Source organism: Carassius gibelio, chromosome A4 (genome assembly GCF_023724105.1).
Source record: "Carassius gibelio isolate Cgi1373 ecotype wild population from Czech Republic chromosome A4, carGib1.2-hapl.c, whole genome shotgun sequence".
Taxonomy (NCBI): Eukaryota; Metazoa; Chordata; class Actinopteri; order Cypriniformes; family Cyprinidae; genus Carassius; species Carassius gibelio.
This window is the reverse complement of record NC_068374.1, coordinates 9,830,162-9,853,999: the sequence shown is the minus strand read 5'-3', so window position 1 is coordinate 9,853,999 and position 23,838 is coordinate 9,830,162. Positions and strand designations below refer to the sequence as shown.

The 23,838-nt window shown below is 41.3% G+C and overlaps 1 protein-coding gene across 1 annotated transcript in view; it reads left to right on the top strand.

Moving 5' to 3' along the window:
• Positions 1-23,838, top strand: part of LOC127969012 (NACHT, LRR and PYD domains-containing protein 3-like) — a 163,943-nt gene that overhangs the window by 122,699 nt on the left and 17,406 nt on the right. The window contains exon 10 of the mRNA XM_052570568.1: positions 9,940-9,986. Within this exon, the coding sequence (XP_052426528.1) occupies positions 9,940-9,986 (47 nt within the window). The remainder of the gene's footprint in view (positions 1-9,939; positions 9,987-23,838) is intronic.

Below are 23,838 nucleotides of genomic sequence, written 5' to 3'. Positions count from 1 at the left end.
TCGTGTTTATGATCTCTGCTGAATAAAGTGCTTCATTCTTTTTTCTGAGGAAATCTAAAACTCAAATCATGAGGTAATCCACAGCACATCTTGGGGTGAATAATGTCTTATTCCTCTTAGTTTATCCTAATAAAATAAACTTGAAGAACAAGTTGAAGTCTCGCTGCTTTGTTTTTCTGTGTGGGCATTTACAAGCTGCATGCTTCAGTGAAACATTATAATCTCAATAGCGCGTGGGCGTGGTCGCATTAGAAATAATGAAGGGAGACGTGAAACACAGACATCGCATTGTTTTCATACAGATTACTTTATCACAGAATATTTGTTTTTAGTAGCACTTGTTTTGTTAAGACCCTTTACAGATTAGATTGATGTATTGCTCTTATCTGTATGATCAAAACTGAAAGTGTAATTTAAGTTCTTTTCGGGGTTATCAGGAGAAGATGGCTCATAACGCGGATACGAGGGGTTCAACTCCAGAGGGTTAACAAAAACCCACCAATTCACAACAAATTAGAATATGGTGACATGCCAATCAACTAATCAACTCAAAACACCTGTAAAGGTTTCCTGAGCATTCAAAATGGCCTCTTAATTGGGTTCACTAGGCTACACAATCATGGGGAAGACTGCTGATCTGACAGTTATCCAGAAGACAATCATTGACACCCTTCACAAGGAGGGTAATCTACAAACATTCATTGCCAAAGAAGCTGGCTGTTCACAGATTGCTATATCCAAGCATGTTAACAGAAAGTTGAGTGGAAGGAAAAAGTGTGGAAGAAAAAGGTGCACAACCGACCGAGAGAACTGCAGCCTTATGAGGATTGTCAAGCAAAAGAATTTTGAGTGAGTTTTGTATTTCATTTGGAAACCAAAGTCCTAGAGTCTGGAGGAAGGTTCGAGAAGCTCATAGCCCAAGTTGCTTGACGTCCAGTGATAAGTTTCCACAGTCTGTGATGATTTGGGGTGCAATGTCATCTGTTGGTGTTGGTCCATTCTGTTTTCACTGCACCCGTTTACCAAAAAACTTTGGAGCACTTCATGCTTCCTTCTGCTGACCAGCTTTTTGAAGATAATGATTTCATTTTCCAGCAGGATTTAGCACCTTCCCACACTGCCAAAAGCACCAAAAGTTGGTAAAATGACCATGGTGTTGGTGTGCTTGACTGGCCATCAAACTCACCAGACCTGAACCCCATGGAGAATCTATGGGGTATTGTCAAGAGGAAATTGAGAAGCAAGAGACCAAAAAATGCAGATGAGCTGAAGGACACTGTCAAAGAAACCTGGACTTCCATACCAACTCAGCAGTGCCACAAACTGATCACCTCCATGCCACACCGAATTAAGGCAGTAATTAAAGCAAAAGGAGACCCTACCATGTATTTAGTACATGTACAGTAAATGAACATACTTCCCAGAAGGCCAACAATTCTTTAAAAAATGTTTTATGAAGAATTCTAATTTGTTGAGATGTGAACAAGTGAATTGGTGGATTTTTGTTAAATGTGACCCAAAATCAACACAATTAAAAGAACCAAAGACTTAAACTACTTCAGTCTGTGTACATTGAATTTATTTAATACACAAGTTTCACAATTTGAGTTGAATTACTAAAATAAATGAACTTTTCCAAGACATTCTAATTTATTGAAATGCACCTCTATATTAAAATGAGGACATTACAATATAAATATATTAGAATGAGTACATTATTATTTATGGGTTTGAAAACAAGGTGCAAACAATCAGAATATTGTATCTGGTCAGGAGTGCCCAATGTTAACATGAAACCTACACCATTACTGATATTATACAGTTCTGGAAGCTCTTCAAGAGATGTGTAATAAGGCAATTCTTGAAGATGGCTAACGACTCAGCTGCTCGGATTGAGTTGGGCGGGTCATTCCACCAGGAGGGAACATTTTATTTAAAAGTCTATAAAAGTGATTTTGTGCTTCTTTGGGATGGCTCAATCAAGCGATGTTCACTTGCAGAACGCAAGCTTCTAGAGGGCACATAAGTCTGAAGTCATGAATTTAGGTAAAGGGGTGCAGAGCCATTGGTGGTTTTGTAGACAAACAGCAATGACTTGAATTTTATGTAAGCAGCTATGGGTAGCCAGTGCAAATTGATAAACAGAGGTGTGACGTATATTCTTTTCGGCTCATTAAAAATTAATCTTGCTGAGAAAGTTACCTGATCATCAATCATAACTCCAAGGTTTCTGGCTGTTTTTGAAGGAGTTATAGTTGATGTGGCTAATTGGATGGTGAAATTGAGATGAAACGATGGGTTTGTTGGAACCACAAGCAGTTTTGTCTTGGCAAGGTTGAGTTGAAGGTGATGGTCCTTCATCCAGCAAGAAATGTCTGTTAGACAAGATGAGATGCGAGCAGCTACCATTGGATCATCAGGATGGAATGAGAGGTAGAGTTGAGTGTCATCAGCATAGAAGTGGTATGAAAAGCCGTGTGAACCTAATGATGCCATGTAGACAAAGAAGAGAAGTGGTCCAAGCACTGAGCCCGGTCGCTAGATGTTGCTACTTGGATACCTCACCTCTTCAAGATACTTTGAAGGCCCTATCTTATAGGTAAGACCCACTGGAGTGTGGTCCCTGAGATGCCCTTTCCCAGTAGGGTTGACAGGAGGATCTGGTGGTTAACAGTGTCAAAAGCAGTAGACAGATCAAAGCAAGATAAGAATTGAAGATTTGGATTCCGCTCTTGCCAGTCTTAGGTCTTAGGGCTTAAAAGCAGAGACTTGGTTGAACACAGCTCGTTCAAGTGTTTTGCAATGAAAGGAAGAAGAGAAACTGCTCTGTTGTTCTCTAAAAGAGTTGGGTTGAGGGTGGGTTTTTTAAGTAGTGGAGTTATACGAGCCTGTCTAAATGAGGAGGGAAAAACACCAGTGTGGAGGGATATGTTAATGATGTGAGTGAGTGCAGGTACAACTGCAGGAGAAATGGCTTGAAAGAAATGAGATGGAATAGGATCAAGCGGACAAGTAGTAGGATGATAAGAAAGGATGAGTTTGGAGACTTCTGCCTCAGAGAGTGAAGGAGTGTATGTTTGCTGGTGAGATGTACTTGCTGGATCGTGGTGCAGTGACATATCGAAAAGCTGGTTTCCAGGAGCCTTCAGTTTACTTCAAAGCGTGAGAAAGCCACACCTGACAGCCACAGCCGTCCATGTCTTTTAAAAGAGATAGTCTAAAAAAAAAAGGCGTTTTAGTGTTGTACAGGTGCATCTCAATGAATTAGAATGTCGTAGAAAAGTTAATTTATTTCAGTAATTCAACTCAAATTGTGAAACTCATGTATTAAATAAATTCAATGAACACAGACTGAAGTAGTTAAGATCTTTGGTTTTCAAAAAAACAGAATGGACCAACACCAACAGATGACATTGCACCCTAAATCATCACAGACTGTGGAAACTTATCACTGGACGTCAAGCAACTTGGGCTATGAGCTTCTCGAACCTTCCTCCAGACTCTAGGACTTTGGTTTCCAAACGAAATACAAAACTTGCTCTCATCTGAAAAGAGGACTTTGGACCATTGGGCAACAGTCCTGTTCTTCTTCTCCATAGCCCAGGTAAGACACCTCTGACGTTGTCTGTGGTTCAGGAGTGGCTTAACAAGTGGAAAACGACAACTGTAGCCAAATTCCTTAATACGTTTGTATGCCTTGACCCCAGCCTCAGTCCATTCCTTGTGAAGTTCACTCAAATTCTTGAATCAATTTTGCTTGACAGTCCTCATAAGGTTGTGGTTCTCTCGGTTCGCTGTGCATCTTTTTCTTCCACACTTTTTCCTTCAACTCAACTGTAGCATATGAGCAATTCATTCATTCATTGGTTCTGAATTAATGAATCATGGCTCGTTGAATCTAAAACAATGCACATTCCTTATGAAACCCAAAGCTTTTAGCCTCTGAACTCATGCATGAAAAATCAAACTCTCTGCAAGCTAAATGACTGGCCTGGTGCCAGCATGGCTGGGTTTAGATTGCTTTATGACACCCCGGAATGTTAAGAGACATTCCATGCCTCCAGAGAGATTACGAACTCTCTCTGCACCTTTACACACACACACACACACACACACACACACATACGTTTCTTTACACTCATCATGTAAGTAATTACTAAGATGTATTTGATAGGTTTGTGCGTTGCATAACTGGTTAGCCTGTTATGCAATGGTTATGATTTTCTGATTTGTAACTTGGAAATGTTATTCCTAATTAATATTCTCAAATAAAGTCATGGTTTTGTAACCCTACCTCTGACCAGGTCATAAAACTTTATGACCCAACTGGACGAAACAGGAAAGCCCAGCTCGCTGAAATTCTTGTAAGGAAAGAGAAAAGTACCTTTTAAATGTATTAACTGTATTTTCTTTTGTGCTTAGATGTCTTCCCATATCAAATGGGAGTATCTGCAATTTTATTGTGTGTTAATCAAACTATAAATGTGCGTAATTCTGCATATGATTGTACACTTTATGTTCCTTCTACCTTTACCTGGCATTCTTGGTATCTGTTTAACCATCTTGTTTTGACTGAACCACTCATACATAGGAAATTACAGTAAAATGCATTATTCTGTAATTACCATCTTGCTGGAATATAACTGCTGAATTTTGACAACACCATAACTCCCCAGAGACAAAGGAACTTTTCCCCGCTTCAGATCTTTGGACGTTCATTGGTTGTTCGCGTGAACCAAGTCGCTCCATAAGAAGACTGACACAGAAAGTTCTGAGAGCACTTAGTCTGAGAGCATTTCTGGTTCCATGGCTCCTTAGGGAGCTCTCATCTCCGTTTTTCTTTTCTTTTCTTTACTAAGTTTTATTCTCATATTTGCCTCTCCCTCCACTAGGGAGACAAACTCTGAATCATTTCTTTGGTAACTTCATGTTAGGTGAACCTTTAAAACTTCGCATGAGTCTGCTTTCCCCAGAAGACACGAAAGAACACGCCCAGCTCCAAAAGAACAACACACGCACACTTGTTTTTCGCAGTCACAAAGAGAACGACATGCAAGTATTATTTTCTATAGATATTTAAATGCTGCTTAAGGTTGTCTATTCCCTTTTTCAAGTAGATTTGATTCCTTGTTGTCTATCAAAATGTTACTGTCTATGATTTTGCCATCATTCTGTGATCTTGCCCTATTCCTCTTTCACTGTCTCTCGCTCACCCTTTCATCCTCTCTCTCTCTCTCATCTGTTATCCATTTTGTCTTGTATTGTTTTTACTGTTTGTATTGTTATACGCATATTTACTCTTGTGTGAATCGTAGTTCAATGTATTATTAGTTCAATTATTAAAATCCAATATATATTCCTGATTGCGTCTGTCTAAAATGCTCACATCACGAAGTCAATGAAATGTTTGATCTTAACTACAAAGCTTTTTGTTACTTTTGGATTTGTTACTCTTGTGCTGTGGATTACCTCATGATTTGAGTTTTGGATTTCCTCAGAAAAAAGAATGAAGCATTTTATTTAGCAACTGAAATTATGGCATTTAAAATAAAATTATCTCAAACGTAACTGTGGTGCGAATGTGACTGCGCTGCACATTAAGTGAACTGCTTCCATCGGCGCTGCTGCAGCAAAACACAATGATGCTCACATTAATTTGATCCTGCTGGATTCTGTTATAGAAAATGTCAGATTTTGAATTTTTGCATTCTGGTAGGCCTATTTTTTTTTAAAATCCGACATCTAGTGCATTAGATCATGACAGTGTGTGCTTGCATACGAGGATGAGCGAGTGCGGCTTTGGCTAGATTTATTTGGAGATTATTGCTCATGTCTCATTCGGCTAAATGTTAAACTATTATTTATAATGTACCTAAACTACTTACACATTCGCACTTAGACGGAAAAGATGATCCTCTTCATATGAGCAAAAACGTCCTTGGCACAACAGCAGAGTGGACCTGTATACTGGTCTATTTAAACTGACCAGTGTAACCTTTTAAATGTTTAGTTGACTGTATTTTATTTTGATAGATTATAAGTGTGCACTATGCTCGGCGCGATTGAAACAGCTGAGACTTAAAAAAAAAAATTAAAAACCTTTTTCACAAGTGTTTACTTTCATTCGTGCATACTCAAAATAAAAACAGAAGATTTAGGAAAGAGTTAGGAAAATGTTAGATCATGACCATGTCTCTGGATGCCATTCGAGATATAGCCTTCATTTATGTGGCTTTGTTCTGGTTTGCCGGTTTCTTTTAATAAATCTCCACAGTCTAACCCTCTAATTTTGCAGGTTTATTTTATTATCTTTCACTTTTAATCTCATCTCTTTTTTTACTGTGTGTGGTAAACATGGGAAGGGAAATGAAAGATTTCATGAATTAAGAATTCAATTTATCAATTTGTTCCCTTATGTCACTGTGTCTGGTCTGTGTTTCCCTGGGTGTCCACTAGTGGTCTCACTTCCCCATAGTCACCCCACTGCAGGCACTACATTTCCCACAAGCCTTTGTCCCATTCATCACTGTTAATTGCACACCTTTTATTGCACTCAGCTGTCTCCACTTTCATGGTTTTCACCTGTCCATATAAACCAGCCTGTCTAATTCTGTTTCATGGAGGCCTTGTTTTCCATCACCCGACTTTCTCGTGTTCCCTTGTGTTTTCATGTTTCTTGTTTTTTTGGATTGCTTTCATTGGTTTTGACCTCCTGCCTGTTTTGGATTTAATTTTGGATTACCCCAATAAAACACTGGAATTGGATCTCTCGTTTCCTGTGTGCATTCGTAACAGAAGGACTCCATCAATGCCCAGATCCAGGAGTGTGGGATTTTGTGTCTGTTCCCCAGCCAGCATGGAGGAGCGGAGGGGGAGGTTCCTAAATTTGATCGCCCTCCGTCAAGAGGGGAGTGAGGTGGGTGGTTTGGCGCAAGTATTCTGGACCCTGGAAGTAGGATTGGGATACAATGATGAGGCACTTAAAGACCTTTTTAATGCTTGTTTGGATAACCCTATGCCTGAGTGGTAGATGAAGGAGCTGGAGATCCTGGATTTTTGGGGGTTCACCATGTACCTACAACATCGGTCTCAGAGGGACCCCCCAGCCACAACTGTGTCTCCAGGTGTGATGGTTGACTCTAGACCTGTGTCTCCAGACAGGAGGACCGCCAGCCCAGCGCCACAACACCGGGTGACCGCCAGGCCAGAGCCACTGCCCAAGATGGCCGCCGGCCCAGCGCCACTGCGCAAGATGGTCACCAGCCCAGCGTCACTGCACAAGGTGGCCGCCAGCCCAGCGCCACAGCTCAAGGTGGTCGCCGAACCAGCGCCACTACACAGGATGGCCGCCGGTCCTGTGCCACTGCACAAGATGACAGCCACTTGACCGTCCAGAGTTAAGTCAGGTCCCCACTGACCAGGTCCCCGTGGTCCCTCCAGAGTCAAGTCAGGTCCCCATTGACCCTCCAGAGTCAGGTCAAGTCACCATTAACACTCATGAGTCAAGCACTACTTCATGGGCAAGGTCAAGTCACCAGTGTTCTTCATGGGCAAGGTCAAGTCACCAGTGTTCTTCATGGGCAAGGTCAAGTCTCCAGTGTTCTTCATGAGCAGGGGCAAGTCACCAATGATCTTCATGAGCAAGGGCAAGTCACCGTTGATCTTCATGAGCAAGGGCAAGTCACCGTTGATCTTCATGAGCAAGGGCAAGTCACCGTTGATCTTCATGAGCAAGGGCAAGTCACCGTTGATCTTCATGAGCAAAGGCAAGTCACCGTTGATCTTCATGAGCAAGGGCAAGTCACCGTTGATCTTCATGAGCAAGGGCAAGTCACCATTGATCTTCATGAGCAAGGGCAAGTCACCGTTGATCTTCATGGGCAAAGTCAAGTCACCAATGATCTTCATGGGCAAAGTCAAGTCACCAATGATCTTTATGAGAAAGGGCAAGTCACCAAGGATCTTCATGAGCAAGGGCACGTCACCAAGGATCTTCATGAGCAAGGGCAAGTCACCAAGGATCTTCATGAGCAAGGTCAAGTCACCGTTGATCTTCCTGAACGAAGTCAAGCCACAGTTGATCTTCCTGAACTCAGTCAAATAACCACGGATCTACCAGAGCCTAGTCACGTCTCAGCCGAACTTCCTGAGCGCTCGTCCTATCCTGTCATGGCCATGGAGGCCATCCAGGAACTCACCGCCTGCCTTGTCATGGCCATGGAGACCATCTACCATCTCATCAGGGCCTCGGAAGCCACCCTTAACCTGTTCATGTTCTCTATTTCAGGCTTACCTAACCAGACTTGCTCTCCTGTGCCATCGATCCCACTGTGGTGGTCTTCTGCGCCGCCCTGGTGGGCTTCTGTCTCGACTGCTCGGATGTGGTGGTTCTCTGCGCCGCCCTGGTGGGCTTCTGTCTTGACCACACGGAGGTAGTGGCTCTCTGCGCCACCTTGGTGGGCCTCTGTCTCGACCACAAGGCGGTGGTGGTTCTTTGCACCGACCTGGTGGGCATCAGTCCTGTCTGCTCGGCTGTGGTGGGCTCCAGTTCCACCTGCTCCACCCTGGATTCCTGCCCTGTGGGCTCTGCCCTGGGCCCCTGAAATTTCCATTCTCTCCTGGCCTCTTTGTTTTGTTGTTTGTTTTGTTTTTGATTTTCTCTGTTTCCCTCTATGGACCTGGCCCTCCGTCCCTCCCCCTGGTCCTCCGCCGGTCCACTTCCCTCCTGGTCTCCTTGTGTTTTTTTTTTTTTTTTTCACGTCCTGTCTGCTTCCCTCTATGGACCTGGCCCTCCGTTCCTCCCCCTTATCCTCCACCAGTTTACCTCCCTCCTGGTCTCTGTGTTCCTTGGTTTGTTCTTGTGTTCAGTGGAGCGTCTGGTAGCTGCTCCTTGGGGGGGGGGGGGGTAATGTCACAGTGTCTGGTCTATGTTTCCCTGGGTGTCCACTAGTGGTCTCACTTCCCCATAGTCACCCCACTGCAGGAACTACATTTCCCACAAGCCTTTGCCCCATTCATCACTGTTAATTGCACACCTGTTATTGCACTCAGCTGTCTCCACTTTCATCGTTTTCACCTGTCCATATAAACCAGCCTGTCTAATTCTGTTTCATGGAGTCCTTGTTTTCCGTCACCCAGCTTTCTCGTGTTTTCATGTTTCTTGTTTTTTGGACTTCTTTCATTGGTTTTGACCTCCTGCCTGTTTTGGATTTGATTTTGGAATACCCCAATAAAACACTGCAATTGGATCTCTCGTTTCCTGTGTGCATTCGTAACACCTTATTTCAGTTAAATCATGGGTTATTTAGGGAACTGCCTCAAATTAATAAATCGTAGGAACTAATTAACAAGTTGTAGGAATGAATAGTCTATCTATCTGTCTTGTGTCCCGCAGCCCTGCACAGCGCAGTTATCTGATGAAATGATTAGTTTCTACATTTCTATTGCTTTTCATTTTGAATAACTTTTGTGTTGTTTCTATTTTAATGTACTTTTATGGCCCTATTTTAACAATCTAAATGCAAAATGTAAAGCGCAGGTGTACTCAGGGCATGTTCAAATCCAATTTTGCTATTTTAATGACGGAAAAACGGTTGGCGCGCCCGGGCGCACGGTCTAAGTGTGTTGTCCCTATTCTCTTAATGAGTATTTAGTGTTTTTTGGGCATAACGTGCAATAAACCAATCAGAGTCTAATCTTCCATTCTTGCAACTGCACAGCAACACTCAAGCAAACATGTTGTGTACCTTAGCAAATTTATAGCAACACCCTAGAAACCACCCTGAACATGTTATCAACCACAAAGCAACCAAATCCTTAGCAACCACATAGCAACTCCCTAACAACCACTCTTAATACCTTTTATATTAACTGCATAGCAACAGCATTTTGTTTACCATGATGTTTTGCCATGATTGTGAATCTGTGTGTGTTTTCTAGTGTGGATCATGGAGGAGAATCCAGGATTACAGCAGGACTACAGAAATGTATGTCTAAACGCACACACACACACACACACACACACTTTCTCTCTCTCTCTCTCTCTCCCTCACACACACATAGGGCTGGGTACCGAACTTCGATGCCTTTATGGTATCAAACGAAAAACTTCGATACTATGAGTATCGAAAAATTATTTATCTTTCGGTGCCAAATTTCGGTTCCAAAAGCCAAGCGGCTGTTTAGTTAATTTTTTTATTTAATTTTTTTTGCCAAGCGGCTGTGTCTGTGTGAGCTTGTAGCATACGTTCATGTCGTCTAAAAAAAACAGAGAGAGACAGATTTATCCGGTACAGCGAATTTCTCTAAGCAGCAGGCCACTGTATACGTTCACTTAAAACATAACCGACTGTGTTTACGTGAATACTTGCAGAGACAATTATTTTGATATAACTGTGTGTGTATGTGTTCATTCAGAAATTACGATACGCGAAAGATTAATTCATTCTCTGTATGCGCATTGTCTGAAATGCTGTTCGCAGCGCGTGCTTTGAATGAGTGAGCGCAAGCTCCGAACGCGCACGAATTGTTTAAAACGCTTGAATCAGCAATATTTAGAAACAAGTGCAAATGATCAGCTACGATCCGTTTCACCCCTTCAAGCGAGTGAACAACGCGAATCAAGTTAGTAATTTATTATTGGAGATTATCTATTATTGAACATCTCGAATGAATAAAGACTTCAAGTTCATCTGTAAAGCACATAAAGCTATCGTTTGAGTTTATAAACTTCTATTTCATGCATGATTTGTATGGATCTGATAACTGGATGCAAAGTGTGAGTTCTAGAAGAATGTTTGTGTCTTGATGAGCATGCATCGCTCACTAGAAGTCGCTAAATGAACAGCTGCTGTTCTTTTTTTTTTTTTTTCAACGGAGGATCAGTTGCCCTATTGGTTAAAATCCCCAAACTTTTTACTTAAATATTAAATTAATAAATGACATCAAAACAGGGCCGTTTGCGTTATGATGTGGTGGGCTGCTGTGGGCCAGAAAGTCCAGGGCAACTTTTTTGGTCCCGGTCCGCCCCTGAATGGCGCACCCCTATCCGAAAAGCACAACCAGTTGTATTAACAATGTTATCCTGAGTGTGAAGTGTTACCAGAATTTGTTTTAATTAAGGTGAAAAATAAAAGTTATGTGTTTAATGTATTTGTGTTGATGTTGAAATGTATTTTAAAACATATGGTATCGAAAAAAGTATCGTTAGGAACCGGTATCGAAACTGATGTATCGAAATTGGCACCGGATCGAAAGATTCTGAACAATACCCAGCCCTACACACACACACGAACACACACTGCATCTTGGGGGTCACCTGTCACATTGATGTAATTTTATGCAGTTGCAAAAATGTCAAAAGCCAAACCAAACGAGGCATTTGTCCTACTTTGACTAAACATGCTCTGCAAGTTTGAAACCCTCATAAGACACTATCTATATAAAGAGCAAGAGATTAACACCTTTATTTCAACCCCCACAAACTATATAGAACTACCCCAAAAAAAACAACCCCCTCCAGCTGAACTGAATTCAGACTTTTTTTGGCTGCGAGGAACTGTGTGTTGTCATGTTACTGGGTTGAAAATATGATGTCTGCACTCACAGCAGACGTACTCTTTTTTTTATTCATTTCTTTTCTTGCAGGCCATATTATTATTTTCACCAGACCACAATAATAACAAATTCACAATCGATAATTAATCATTCTTTATGCAAAAATCATTGTTTTATATTTTTTGAAAGTAGGTGTTTGAGGAAGACTTTAAGACCAAGCAGAATCCTCTGCCAGCTGCTCTTACTTCACAGTGAGTGAGACTCACGCTAACTGACCCAGGTTCACCGTCTTAGCATTTTTATTTTACAAAATCAGTTTGGGTGAATGCAACTTATTGATCGTGAGCCCAGCATTTAGCAAGGCAGGAAAACATTCAGTCTGCCTGGAGGAAGACGTATTTCATTGTAAGTTAATGCCGTTAAATAATAAGTTAGTGTAGAACTAGTGTAGGCTATTCTTAAACTTGGACCTCATTATATTGAAGTACAAATCCAAACACCAGAAGCAACCTATACTATCTGAGTTTTCTTTCATTGAAAAGTATGCATTTTATTTATTCAGAGGCTATATGGTTGAAATAATATTTTAGTTCAAAGCTTGAAGTGCCATGAACTGACTATTTTTTAATGCTTACCTAATGATTCACAGAGTGCAGTTATTATAAACTTTTACCAATGCATTTAGTATTGTTTACAAATGAAACATTATTTTAATGTTAATTTAATACCAAATAAATAGCAGTTATTGAGAATGATGTGGTTTGGAATTATTCAAATGTAAAGTTTATCTGTTAACATTAGTTAATGCAATGTGAATTCACAAACATTTTGATTAGCTAACATCAACAACCACTAATAAATGCTGTAAAAATATATTGTACATTCATAGTTTTTGTCAGTTAATGCATTTAGTAATGTTAACAAATGACACATTATTAAGTTGGCTTGAGAAAGCCAACTTACTGAAATCCTATTTAAACTTCTTCTTCTTCTTCTTCTTCTTCTTCTTCTTCTTCTTCTTATTTTTCTGGCCGGAAAATTTTTGGACACTAACTCCTCCTAGACCGTTCAAGCTACATACTCCAAACTCGAGTCAGACCTTCATACTGTTCTGACTCAGTGTGCTATATCTTTTCAGACTGGTTTGAGTTACGGTTTTCTTAAAAATTAATATTAAAAATCATAAAAATGCCCATAGACTTTCATTGACAGGATGTTCAGATGACCCAAGCTCCAAATCCCATTAGACTCAATCAAGCTTTGATGCTAATCAATTTAAACTCATTCAAACTCATCTAATCTATCTATCTATCTATCTATTTCTATCTATCTATCTATCTATCAATCTGACTATTTCTATCTATCTATCTATCCTAATAATATGCTAATCATGCTAGCAACATGCTTTTCGCATGCTAATCATGCTGGCAAACATGCTAATCCTGCTAGAAATATGCTAGCAACATGCTAATCATGCTAGCAACATGCTAGTTGCATGCTAGTCATGCTAGCAAACATGCTAATCATGCTAGAAACATGCTAGTCGCATGCTAATCATGCTAGAAACATGCTAACAACATGCTAAAATCATGCTAATCATGTTAGCAACATGCTAGTCGCATGTTAATCATGCAAGCAACATGCTATTCGCATGCTAATCATGCTAGCAACATGCTAGTCATGCTAGAAACATGGTAGCGACATGCAAGTCATGCTAACAACATGATAGTAACTTGTTAATCATGCTAGAAACATGTTAGTCGCATGCATTCTTTCTGTCAAACTAATCTATCTATCATTCTTTTGAACTAATCTATATCATTCTTTCTAACTAATATATATTTCTTTCAACTAATCTATCAATCTAACTTTAAACTATAAACTAACTTCTTTAAACTTCTTCAAACTTTCTGGTCAGGCTTTCTCAAGCAAACTTAAAGTTTGTCTCAACAAACTTTTTTTCTAGTTCTTCTTCTTCTTCTTCTTATTTTTCTGGCCGGAAAATTTTTGGACTAACTCCTCCTAGACCGTTCAAGCTACATACTCCAAACTCGGGTCAGAACTTCATACTGTTCTGACTCGGTGTGCTATATCTTTTCAGACTGGTTTGAGTTACGGTTTTCTTAAAAATTAATATTAAAAATCATAAAAATGCCCATAGACTTATATTGACAGGATGTTCAGATGACCCAAGCTCCAAATCCCATTAGACTCAATCAAGCTTTGATGCTAATCAATTTAAACTCATTCAAATTTATCTAATCTATCTATCTATCTATCTATCAATCTGACTATTTCTATCTATCTATGTATCTATCTATCTGACTATTTCTATCTATCTATCTATCTATTTCTATCTATCTATCTATCTGTCTATCCTAATAATATGCTAATCATGCTAAAATCATGCTAGCAACATGCTAGCGACATGCTAATCATGCCAGAAACATGCTAGCAACATGCTAATCATGTTAGAAACATGCTAGCAACATGCTAATCATGCTAAAATCATGTTAGCAACATGCTAGTCGCATGCTAGTCATGCTAGAAACATGCTAACAACATGCTAGTCGCATGCTAGAAACATGCTAGCGACATGCTAGCAAACATTCTAATCATGTTAGAAACATGCTAGCAACATGCTAATCATGGTAAAATCATGCTAGCAACATGCTAGTCGCATGCTAAAATCATCATCATGCTAGTCATGCTAGAAACATGTTAACAACATGCTAATCATGCTGGAAGCATCCTAACAAAATGCTAAAATCATATTAATCATGTTAGCAACATACTAGTCGCATGCTAATCATGCTAGCAACATGCGAGCAACATGCTAGTTGCATGTAAGTCATGCTAGAAACAACATGCTAGTCGCATGCTAGAAACATGCTAGCGACATGCTAGCAAACATTCTAATCATGTTAGAAACATGCTAGCAACATGCTAATCATGGTAAAATCATGCTAGCAACATGCTAGCAACATGCTAGTGGCATGCTAATCATGCTAGAAACATGTTAACAACATGCTAGCAACATGTTAATCATGTTAGTAACATGGTAACGACATGCTAGCAACATGCTAATCATGCTAACAACATGCTAGCAACATGCTAATCATGTTAGAAACATGCTAGTCGCATGCTAATCATGCTAGAAACATGCTAGCATCATGCTAATCATGCTAGCAACATGCTAGTTGCATGCTAGTCATGCTAGAAACATGCTAACAACATGCTTATCATGCTAGCAACATGCTAGTCGCATGCTAGTCATGCTAGAAACATGTTAACAACATGCTAATCATGATGGAAGCATCCTAACAAAATGCTAAAATCATGCTAATCATGTTAGCAACATACTAGTTGCATGCTAATCATGCTAGCAACATGCTAGCAACATGCTAGTTGCATGTAAGTCATGCTAGAAACATGCTAGCAACATGCTAGTCATGCTAACAACATGCTAGTAACTTGCTAATCATGCTAGTAACATGCTAGCAACATGCTAGTTGCATGTAAGTCATGATAGAAACATGCTAGAAACATGCTAGCAACATGCTAGTCATGCTAGCAACATGCTAACCATTTTAGAAACATGCTAGTCACATGCTAATCATGCTAAAATCATGCTAGCAACATGCTAATCGCATGCTAGTCATGCTAGAAACATGCTAGCGACATGCTAGCAAACATTCTAATCAAGTTAGAAACATGCTAGCAACATACTATTCATGGTAAAATCATGTTAGCAACATGCTAGTCGCATGCTAGTCATGCTAGAAACATGCTAGCAACATGCTAATCATGCTAGAAACATGCTAGTCACATGCTAATCATGCTAGAAGCATGCTAACAACATGCTAAAATAATGCTAATCATGTTAGCAACATACTAGTCGCATGCTAATCATGTTAGCAAAATGCTAATAATGCTAGAGACATGCAAGCGACATGTTAATCATGCTAAAATCATGCTAGCAACACGCTAGTCGCATGCTAATCATGCTAGAAACATGCTAATAACATGCTAATCATGCTAGAAACATGTTAGCAACGTGCTAGTCAAATGCTAATAATGCTAGAAATATACTAGCAACATGTTAGTCATGATAGTTTGTCTCAACAAACTTTTTTTTCTAGTTGTGAAGTGTTATAAAAACCTTTAATGCTTTATAAACATTTTTTTAATGATTTTATTTATCTATAAGGATTTACTATAAGGAAATATTTTACTGATACTTTTAAACCATGAAAAGTTTAAACAGACCCCCCCTCTCAGACACACAAACACCCACCAACAGTTAGCACACACATTCACCAACCCCCTCATTCCACAGAGGCAGAGTGAAGAGTGCTGTTATTTCAATAAATAATCATGCCAAAACCGTTTAAGCTATCCAAAATCCGTTCACTATTTTGCATCTTCAGTATCTTGGCATCATTTTGACAAAGTTTGGTGTGAATTTTATAATTTTTCATTATAAAAGGAGGATAAAAGGATTTATAATTTTTTCATGTAATTCTGAATGTGTTATCTGCCTCAAAATCACCAGAACAGAATATTCAAGTTTGAAGCGTTGCCATGGCAAAACTATATTAGATATCAATATCTCCATTACAGATTTACATCGGCCGTGTTTTGTCATTATTCTGATGAAGTTTTAAGCAAATCGAGTAAAAGTAAGATGCTGAATTCAAAGCATTTTGAAAAATGACACACTTCCTGCTGCCACTTGTTGGTGCTATAACTTCGACTCCTAATATTCAATATGCGATTGACAACATACAACAAACAAACTGATAAAGTTTAATTAAAATCAGGTAATGTATGTGGACGTTAGTTGGTGGCGCTATACTTTTGACTTTTTCACATATATACGATCGGAATCATACAATGAACAAACTGATGAAGTTTGATCAAACTCAGGCACTGTATGTGGATGTTATGTGGATGTTATCAGACATTTCCTGTTTCTCATTTCTCACCATAATTTCAATGCCTCACCACGGCCAAACCATTCGAGATATCAAAAATATCTTTGCAATTTAGCATCCCCGATGTCTTGACATTGTTCACCGAGTTTGGTGGCGAATGGGTGGAAATCCTCAGAGGAGTATATCAAATTCCAGAGAATGCGCTTTTTACATAGCCCTAAATAGCCAACTTCCTGTTGGGCGGAGCTTATGACATGCAGTGAGAAAGTTGTTTGGTTTGATGAGATATACATGTGTACCAAGTTTCATATGTATATGTGCAAGAATGCATGATATATGGCCCCCAGTACTACAGGGGGCGCTGTAGAGCCCCTGTGCCACGCCCGTGTATCAGTCTCTGCCCGGCCCTAATGGCCGCAGGTTCCAAGGTGTGTGCCAATTTTCAAGACTTTTTAAGCATGTTAAGGGCCCCAAAAACCCCCGAAACCTCGTAAAAAAATTAGAGGAATAAATAATAATTAAAGCTGCAAGCAGCGATGAATGGGCCATCGCACCCGGGCTCACCGCCAGCGAGTGGCTTTAGTAAAAATGTGAATGGTGAGAAATATGCATATCAAGTCATAAACATAATTGGAATATGTCAAAGTAATTTATATGTGCCAATCTTTGTGTTGCCACCAGGTGGCACTATCATTATAATGGAATATTGGCCTTCAGATGTATTTAGGCCAGGACTCTTATCGAACATGTGAAGTTTGGGGAAGATCGAACATTTTATGCCTGAGTTACAACAACTTCTCTTGCTGTGGCGATACATCAAATTTTGTCATGGCGCCATGGACACGCCCTTTAACTAAAACTCAAGATCTTCACAATTTAACATTGCACAGGTCTTTAGATTAGACTGAAAAAATACATTAATGTCAAAAAATTTCTAGGAGTAGTTCGTTACAGAGTAAAACATGATACTACCTGTTGCCAGCAGGTGGCGCTATGACTATAACTGAATATGGGCATGTAGATCTGTTCAGGGCAGAAGTCTTATCTAACATGTGAAGTTTGGGGCAGATTGGACATTGTATGTCTGAGTTACAGCAACTTCCTTTTTCATGGCGAAACTGTCACGGTTCATGAATGCACCGTCTCCTGCTCATCTCATGTTACGTCATGTTGATTGTTTCATGTTGATTGTTTCATCATCTGATCAGCGGCAGCTGCAGCTCATTCCACCAGCCTACTTAATGCCCTGTCTTTCGTCTCTTGTTTGTCAGATCGTTGTTCGGGGTCATCCGTGCTTCATGTCTGTCTTCCACCAGCTCTACTTCGTTGAGTCTTGTTCCAGTTCGGTCGCTCTTGGATTAACCAGTCATCATCACAGATTACTCACCACCACCACCTCCACCAGCACACTCAAACACCTCCTCACCTGTCTCCATTGAGGTCCCTGCGTCACCCACCATTATCTACTTACCTTTACTACTCAATAAATAACCATTACTCGCAACTGCTTCCTGTCCTTACTCACAGCCATGACAGAATGATCTGACCATCAATGGAAGCAGCGAGTAACCCGTCATCAGCCTTGGAGGAGTTTCTCAGCGCCAGTGCTCGGAGGATGGACTCCCAGGAGAAGAATCTTAACGACACTGGTTGTGCTGTTCAGGCTTTGGTGGCGCAGGTGTCCGAACAACGACAACTTCTGCGAGTTCCCACTGCGCCGCTCACACTGCCCGTTCCTCCCACACCACCGGAGACCCCCTCCCAGGCGGAACCACGCCTCCCCATTCTGGAGACCTACTCAGGTGAGCCAAACTTTTGTAGAGCTTTCTTAACTCAATGTGTTATGCATTTCTCTCTTCAACCTAGAACTTTCTCCAATGAACAAGCCAAGGTGGCATTTGTGCTGACTCTGCTCACTGGGAGGGCGGCATTATGGGGAACGGCGGTGTGGGAGAATCAAGATCCATGCTGCGCCTCGTTCCAGACACTCTCCGCCGAGATGAGGCGGGTCTTTGATCGGGCCGTCGCCGGGAGATAGGCAGCTAGGATGCTAGCTGAATTGCGTCAGGGTGAAAGATCCGTCTCAGACTTTTCCATCGAGTTCCGCACTCTGGCGTTGGAGTGTCGATGGAACGAGGAGGCGCAGTGGGACATGTTCCTGTATGGGCTGGCTGACCGCGTCCAGAAGGAGATCTACGCCCTGGACCTTCCTACTTCACTCAATGGGCTCATCGAGTTGGCGCTGAGGGTAGATGCACGTATGACACGAGTAGATCGACGGAACCTATCCAGTTCCGCACCTAAAACCCAGACGGACGTGCGAGTCAGCGGCGGGGACACGGTCAACCCCTCCTACGATCACGAGCCCATGCAGGTAGGGCGAGCTTGGCTTTCCCGGGAGGAGAAGGAGAGGCGGAGGTCCCTGGGCCTGTGCCTCTACTGTGGGGGGACCGGTCATCACGCCTACATCTGTCTGGTAAAAGGCCAAGCCCGGTAGTAAGTATGAGCCTACTATCAGGTGGGATCTCCGCCGAGAAGACCTCATCATCATCTATGCTCCTCCTGGTAAGACTGAGATGGTCAGCACAGATTCACAACTGTCAAGCACTTCTGGATTCCAGGGCTGAAGGTAATTTCATGGACAATACACTAGCACGCAGACTTCACATTCCTCTCAGACCCCTCACACACCACATCACGGTTCACGCCCTCAATGGACAGAGACTACCGGTCATCTCTCACATCACTGAAGACATCACCCTCATCACATCAGGCAACCACTCAGAAATCATCTCCTTCTACATCCTTGACTCTCCTCTTGCACCCATAGTCCTCGGTCACCCCTGGCTTCTCCTGCACAACCCCAAGATAGACTGGCAATTCAATTCCATCCTGGCCTGGAGTAACAAATGTCATGAGTCTTGTCTAGTGTCTGCTTGTCCGTTTCTATGTCTGTGTGTCAGGAGGAGGCAGTGGATTTGTCTAACGTGCCCGCGGAGTACCTCCACCTGAAGAAAGTGTTCAGTAAGTCTCATGCTGCTTCTCTTCCACCGCATCCCTATGATTGTGCCTTAGATTTACTGTCAGGTAAGTCTCCGCCTAAAGGCAAATTATATTCACTTTCTGTCCCAGAAAGGGAGGCTATGGAGAAATACATTTCTGATTCTCTAGCTTCGAAGTTCATCCGCCCTTCCTCTTCTCCAGCGGGGGCGGGGTTCTTTTTTGTGGGGAAGAAAGACGGATCGCTGCGACCTTGTATAGATTACCGGGGACTGAACAACATCACGGTAAAGAATACTTACCCTTTGCCGTTGATGTCTTCAGCCTTCGGGAGGTTGCAGGGAGCGTTGATTTTCACGAAATTGGACTTACGTAATGCTTATCATTTGGTCCGCATCAGGGAGGGGGATGAATGGAAGACCGCTTTTAACACCCACAGGGGGCACTTTGAATACTTGGTCATGCCTTTTGGGCTCTCCAACCCAGCGGTCTTCCAGGCATTCGTCAACGACGTGCTGCGAGATATGATCGATCAATTCATATATGTCTACCTGGACGACATATTGATTTTTTCCTCTTCTCTCCAGGAACACGTTCAGCACGTCAGACGAGTGCTTCAGAGGTTGCTAGAGAATGGGGAAATGTGAGTTTCATGCACAGTCTGTTCCGTTTCTTGGGTATATCGTGACGACTGAGGGAATACGCATGGATCCCGAGAAAGTTAAGGTTGTGGTAGAGTGGCCAAGTCCAGATTCCCATAAGGCCCTACAGAGGTTTCTGGGGTTCGCCAACTTCTACCGGCATTTTATTCGCAACTTCAGCCAACTAGCCGCATCTCTGACCGCCTTGACCTCCCCCAAAACTACGTTCAGGTGGTCGCCTTGACCTCCCCCAAAACTACGTTCAGGTGGTCAGACACAGCCGAGGCTGTGTTTGCCAAACTGAAGAGCTGCTTCGTTTCAGCCCCTATCCTGATCACCCCGATCCATCACGTCAGTTTGTGGTGGAGGTCGACGCGTCGGAGGTGGGTGTAGGGGCGGTGTTATCTCAGCGTTCTCCCTCAGACAACATTCATCAAACATCGAAATTTGTCAGGCCGCCATGGACACGACCTTTAACAAAACCTCAAGATCTTCGCAATTTAACATCGCAAAGGCCTTTAGATTACACTGACCAAGTTTGGTGTTGATTTGAATAAATCTCTAGGAGGAGTTTGTTAAAGTACCACCCCTGAAAATGGCGAAAACAACACCAATTTTGCAGTGAAAATTCTAAATAACCGACTTCCTGTTGGGATTCAGATTTCATACCAAGAGACTTTTTTGTAGGTATTGCTGTGTTACGTGTGTGTACTGATTTTTGTACATGTACGTGAAACATAGCTCGAGGTGCACTCCGTTGAAAGTGTATAGGTGGCGCTATCGAGCCATTTTGCCACACCCGATGGAATATTGGCCTTCAGATGTGTTCAGGCCAGGACTCTTATCACACATGTGAAGTTTGGGGAAGATCTGACATTTTATGCCTGAGTTATAACATCTTTTATTCCCATGGCGAGACATCAAACTTCGTCACGGCGCCATGGACACACCTTTTAACGAAAACTCAAGATCTTCACAACTGAACATCGCACAGGCCTTTAGATTAGACTGACCACAAAAAAGACATTGATGTCATTAAATTTCTAGGAGTAGTTTGTCGCAGTGTAAAATATGTCACCTTCTGTTGCCAATAGGTGGCTCTATGACTATAACTGAATATGGGCATGTCAATCTGTTCAGGTTCGGAGTCTTATCAAACATGTGAAGTTTGTGGCAGATTGGACATTGTATGTCTGAGATATAGCAACTTAATTTTTCATGGCGAAACATCGAAATTCATCAGGCTGCCACGGACACGCCCTTCAACGAAAACTCATGATCTTCACAATTTAACATCGCAAAGGCCTTTAGATTAGGCAGTTTGGTGTTGATCTAAATAAATCTCTAGGAGGAGTTCGTTAAAATTAGTGGTGGGCCGTTATCGGCGTTAATGTGCTGCGTTAACGTGAGACTCTTATCGGGCGATAAAAAAAAATATCGCCGTTAATCTATTCTCAAAGGTAGGTTGGGAGCTGGGTCTATACTACGTGAGCTATGATGACTTTCACCTTGATATTTTAGCGCGGATGTATACCTAGCCGAATCTGTAGGGGGCGAGAATAAGTCTTTAAACCTGTGTGTATGCCTACTGTGAAATTACCACATCAAACATGACATGCTAACATGGATGCAGCTAAGATGCCGCCGGGTTTGCTTCACGGAAATTTTTTTTTTTTTAAAGAAGCTTCCCAATGGAAACCTCGACAAGACGCAAGCCTGTTTCACACATACTCCGTCTGCAGTGCGTATGTAGTCCGTGTGCATTTCATATGTGGTGCAGAAGCAGCACGGACTTATACTCATTGTGCTTTCACACAGGACGCGTTTGCAGTCCGCTACTCAGTACATAAATGATCACTGCACTGCTGCAGATGCAACGCTCCTGGAATGCACAACCGCGTGAACGCTGGAATCCGTTAACATGGGTGCGTAAAAAAAAAAAAACACAACGCATACGCACTGCAGATGGAGTATGTGTGAAACAGGCATAAGGTTGTTTGCACCTTGTGCAATGTGGAATTCGTTTACAGCTTTCTCAAGCACTTTGTGATGCATTTTGGAAACAGGAGATGAGCCCCTGGTCTAATGCACCAACTGTCTTGAGGAACCTGTTCTCAAAGACTTAATGTTACTTTTAGTCATTATTTTATTTGGGTATCACACATATTCTGAATGCCTTCGGCAGAATTCAAATGAGCCATTTTAATCTAGATTAATTCCAAGATTACAGTGAGATTAATCTAGATTAAAAAAATTTAATATATGCCCACCACAAGTTAAAATACAACGCATGCAAATGACAAAAATTACACAATTTGCTCATGAAATTTAAAATAACCGATTTCCTGTTGGGTTTCGATTTTTGCTCCAAGAGTCTTTAGGTGGTGTGTTGGTGTGTTATATGTGTGTGCCAATTTTCGTGTATGTATGTGAAACATAGCTTGAATGCTGTTGATTTTTTAGAATAGGTGGTGCTGTTGAGCCATTTTGCCACAACCTCTTCTGAAACCTATATCAGACTTAAAATTTTCACCAGGTCTGACACATGTGCAAAGTTTCATGAGCATGTTTAGGTCCTCAAAAATGTGATTCATTCTGCAGAAGAAGAAGAAGATGAAGAACTGTGCATCAGTTGAAAGTTTAAAGACTCTAGCTTTGATATTTGACCAATGTTTTGATAAAACATTGTTGCAGTGACAGTTATTTAGTAATTTATGTCAGGAGTGTAAAATAATAAATCCGTATTATGCCACATTTTGAACAGAAATTCCCCACACATTCATATTCAGTCACGTCAGCAGCGGTTTATTTGTGTTCACATAGACTCACTGAACAGCGTCAATAAGGATTTATAGACCAAAGATATGGAGATCTGTGGAGATATATGGATATATTTACTGATGTTTACTTCATATTTCTTCAGAGAGAATCGTCATTTCTATTCATTTTCCACTGATTTACGCGATCTAATGATAAACAGCCTCTCCCAGCGATCTGTGTGTGTGTGCAGTGCTGTCTGCTCGCGCTGTGGCTCAGACATTGGTCCTTCGCCTTGTCAATCTTTAGAGTGTCATAACCGGTGTCCTGACATTTTATCCTACCTGTCAGATTTTCCTACCCGGGTTTACTGCGTATGCGCACATCAATATCACATCCTTTTTCTCATGCTAAACAACGATATTTAATGTATCTGTATTGCTGTAAGGGCAGGTGTAGGGTTGGGGTAGGTGTAGACTTTAATAAAAACGCAATCTAATTGGTAGAAAACAGGAATAGACTCTCTGTGTCACTGTAGAGATTCATCCACTCAAGTTCACCTCAGTATTCAAGAATAAAATCCCCTCTGAAACAGCTTCAGTGGTTAAAACTCCACGTCCTTAAGAGATGAAGAGATTCATTAGGTTCAACAGATTCTTTAAAGTCAACTATCATTTTGATTAGTGCCAAAAGAACCAATTAATGTGCAACTATATGTTAGGTGATGTAAAAGGGAAATTAGTGAATGAAAATATAGATAGTATAGTTAACCCAGAAATAAAAATGCTGTCATTAATCATTCACACTCATGTCACTCCAAACCCGTATGACCTTTGCACGATCAAGGTCCAGAAACATAGCAAAGACATCGCAAAAATAATCCGTGTGACATCAACAATTAATGGTTTCCAGTTCTAATTGCGGTTCCATTAAAATAATTAAACAAC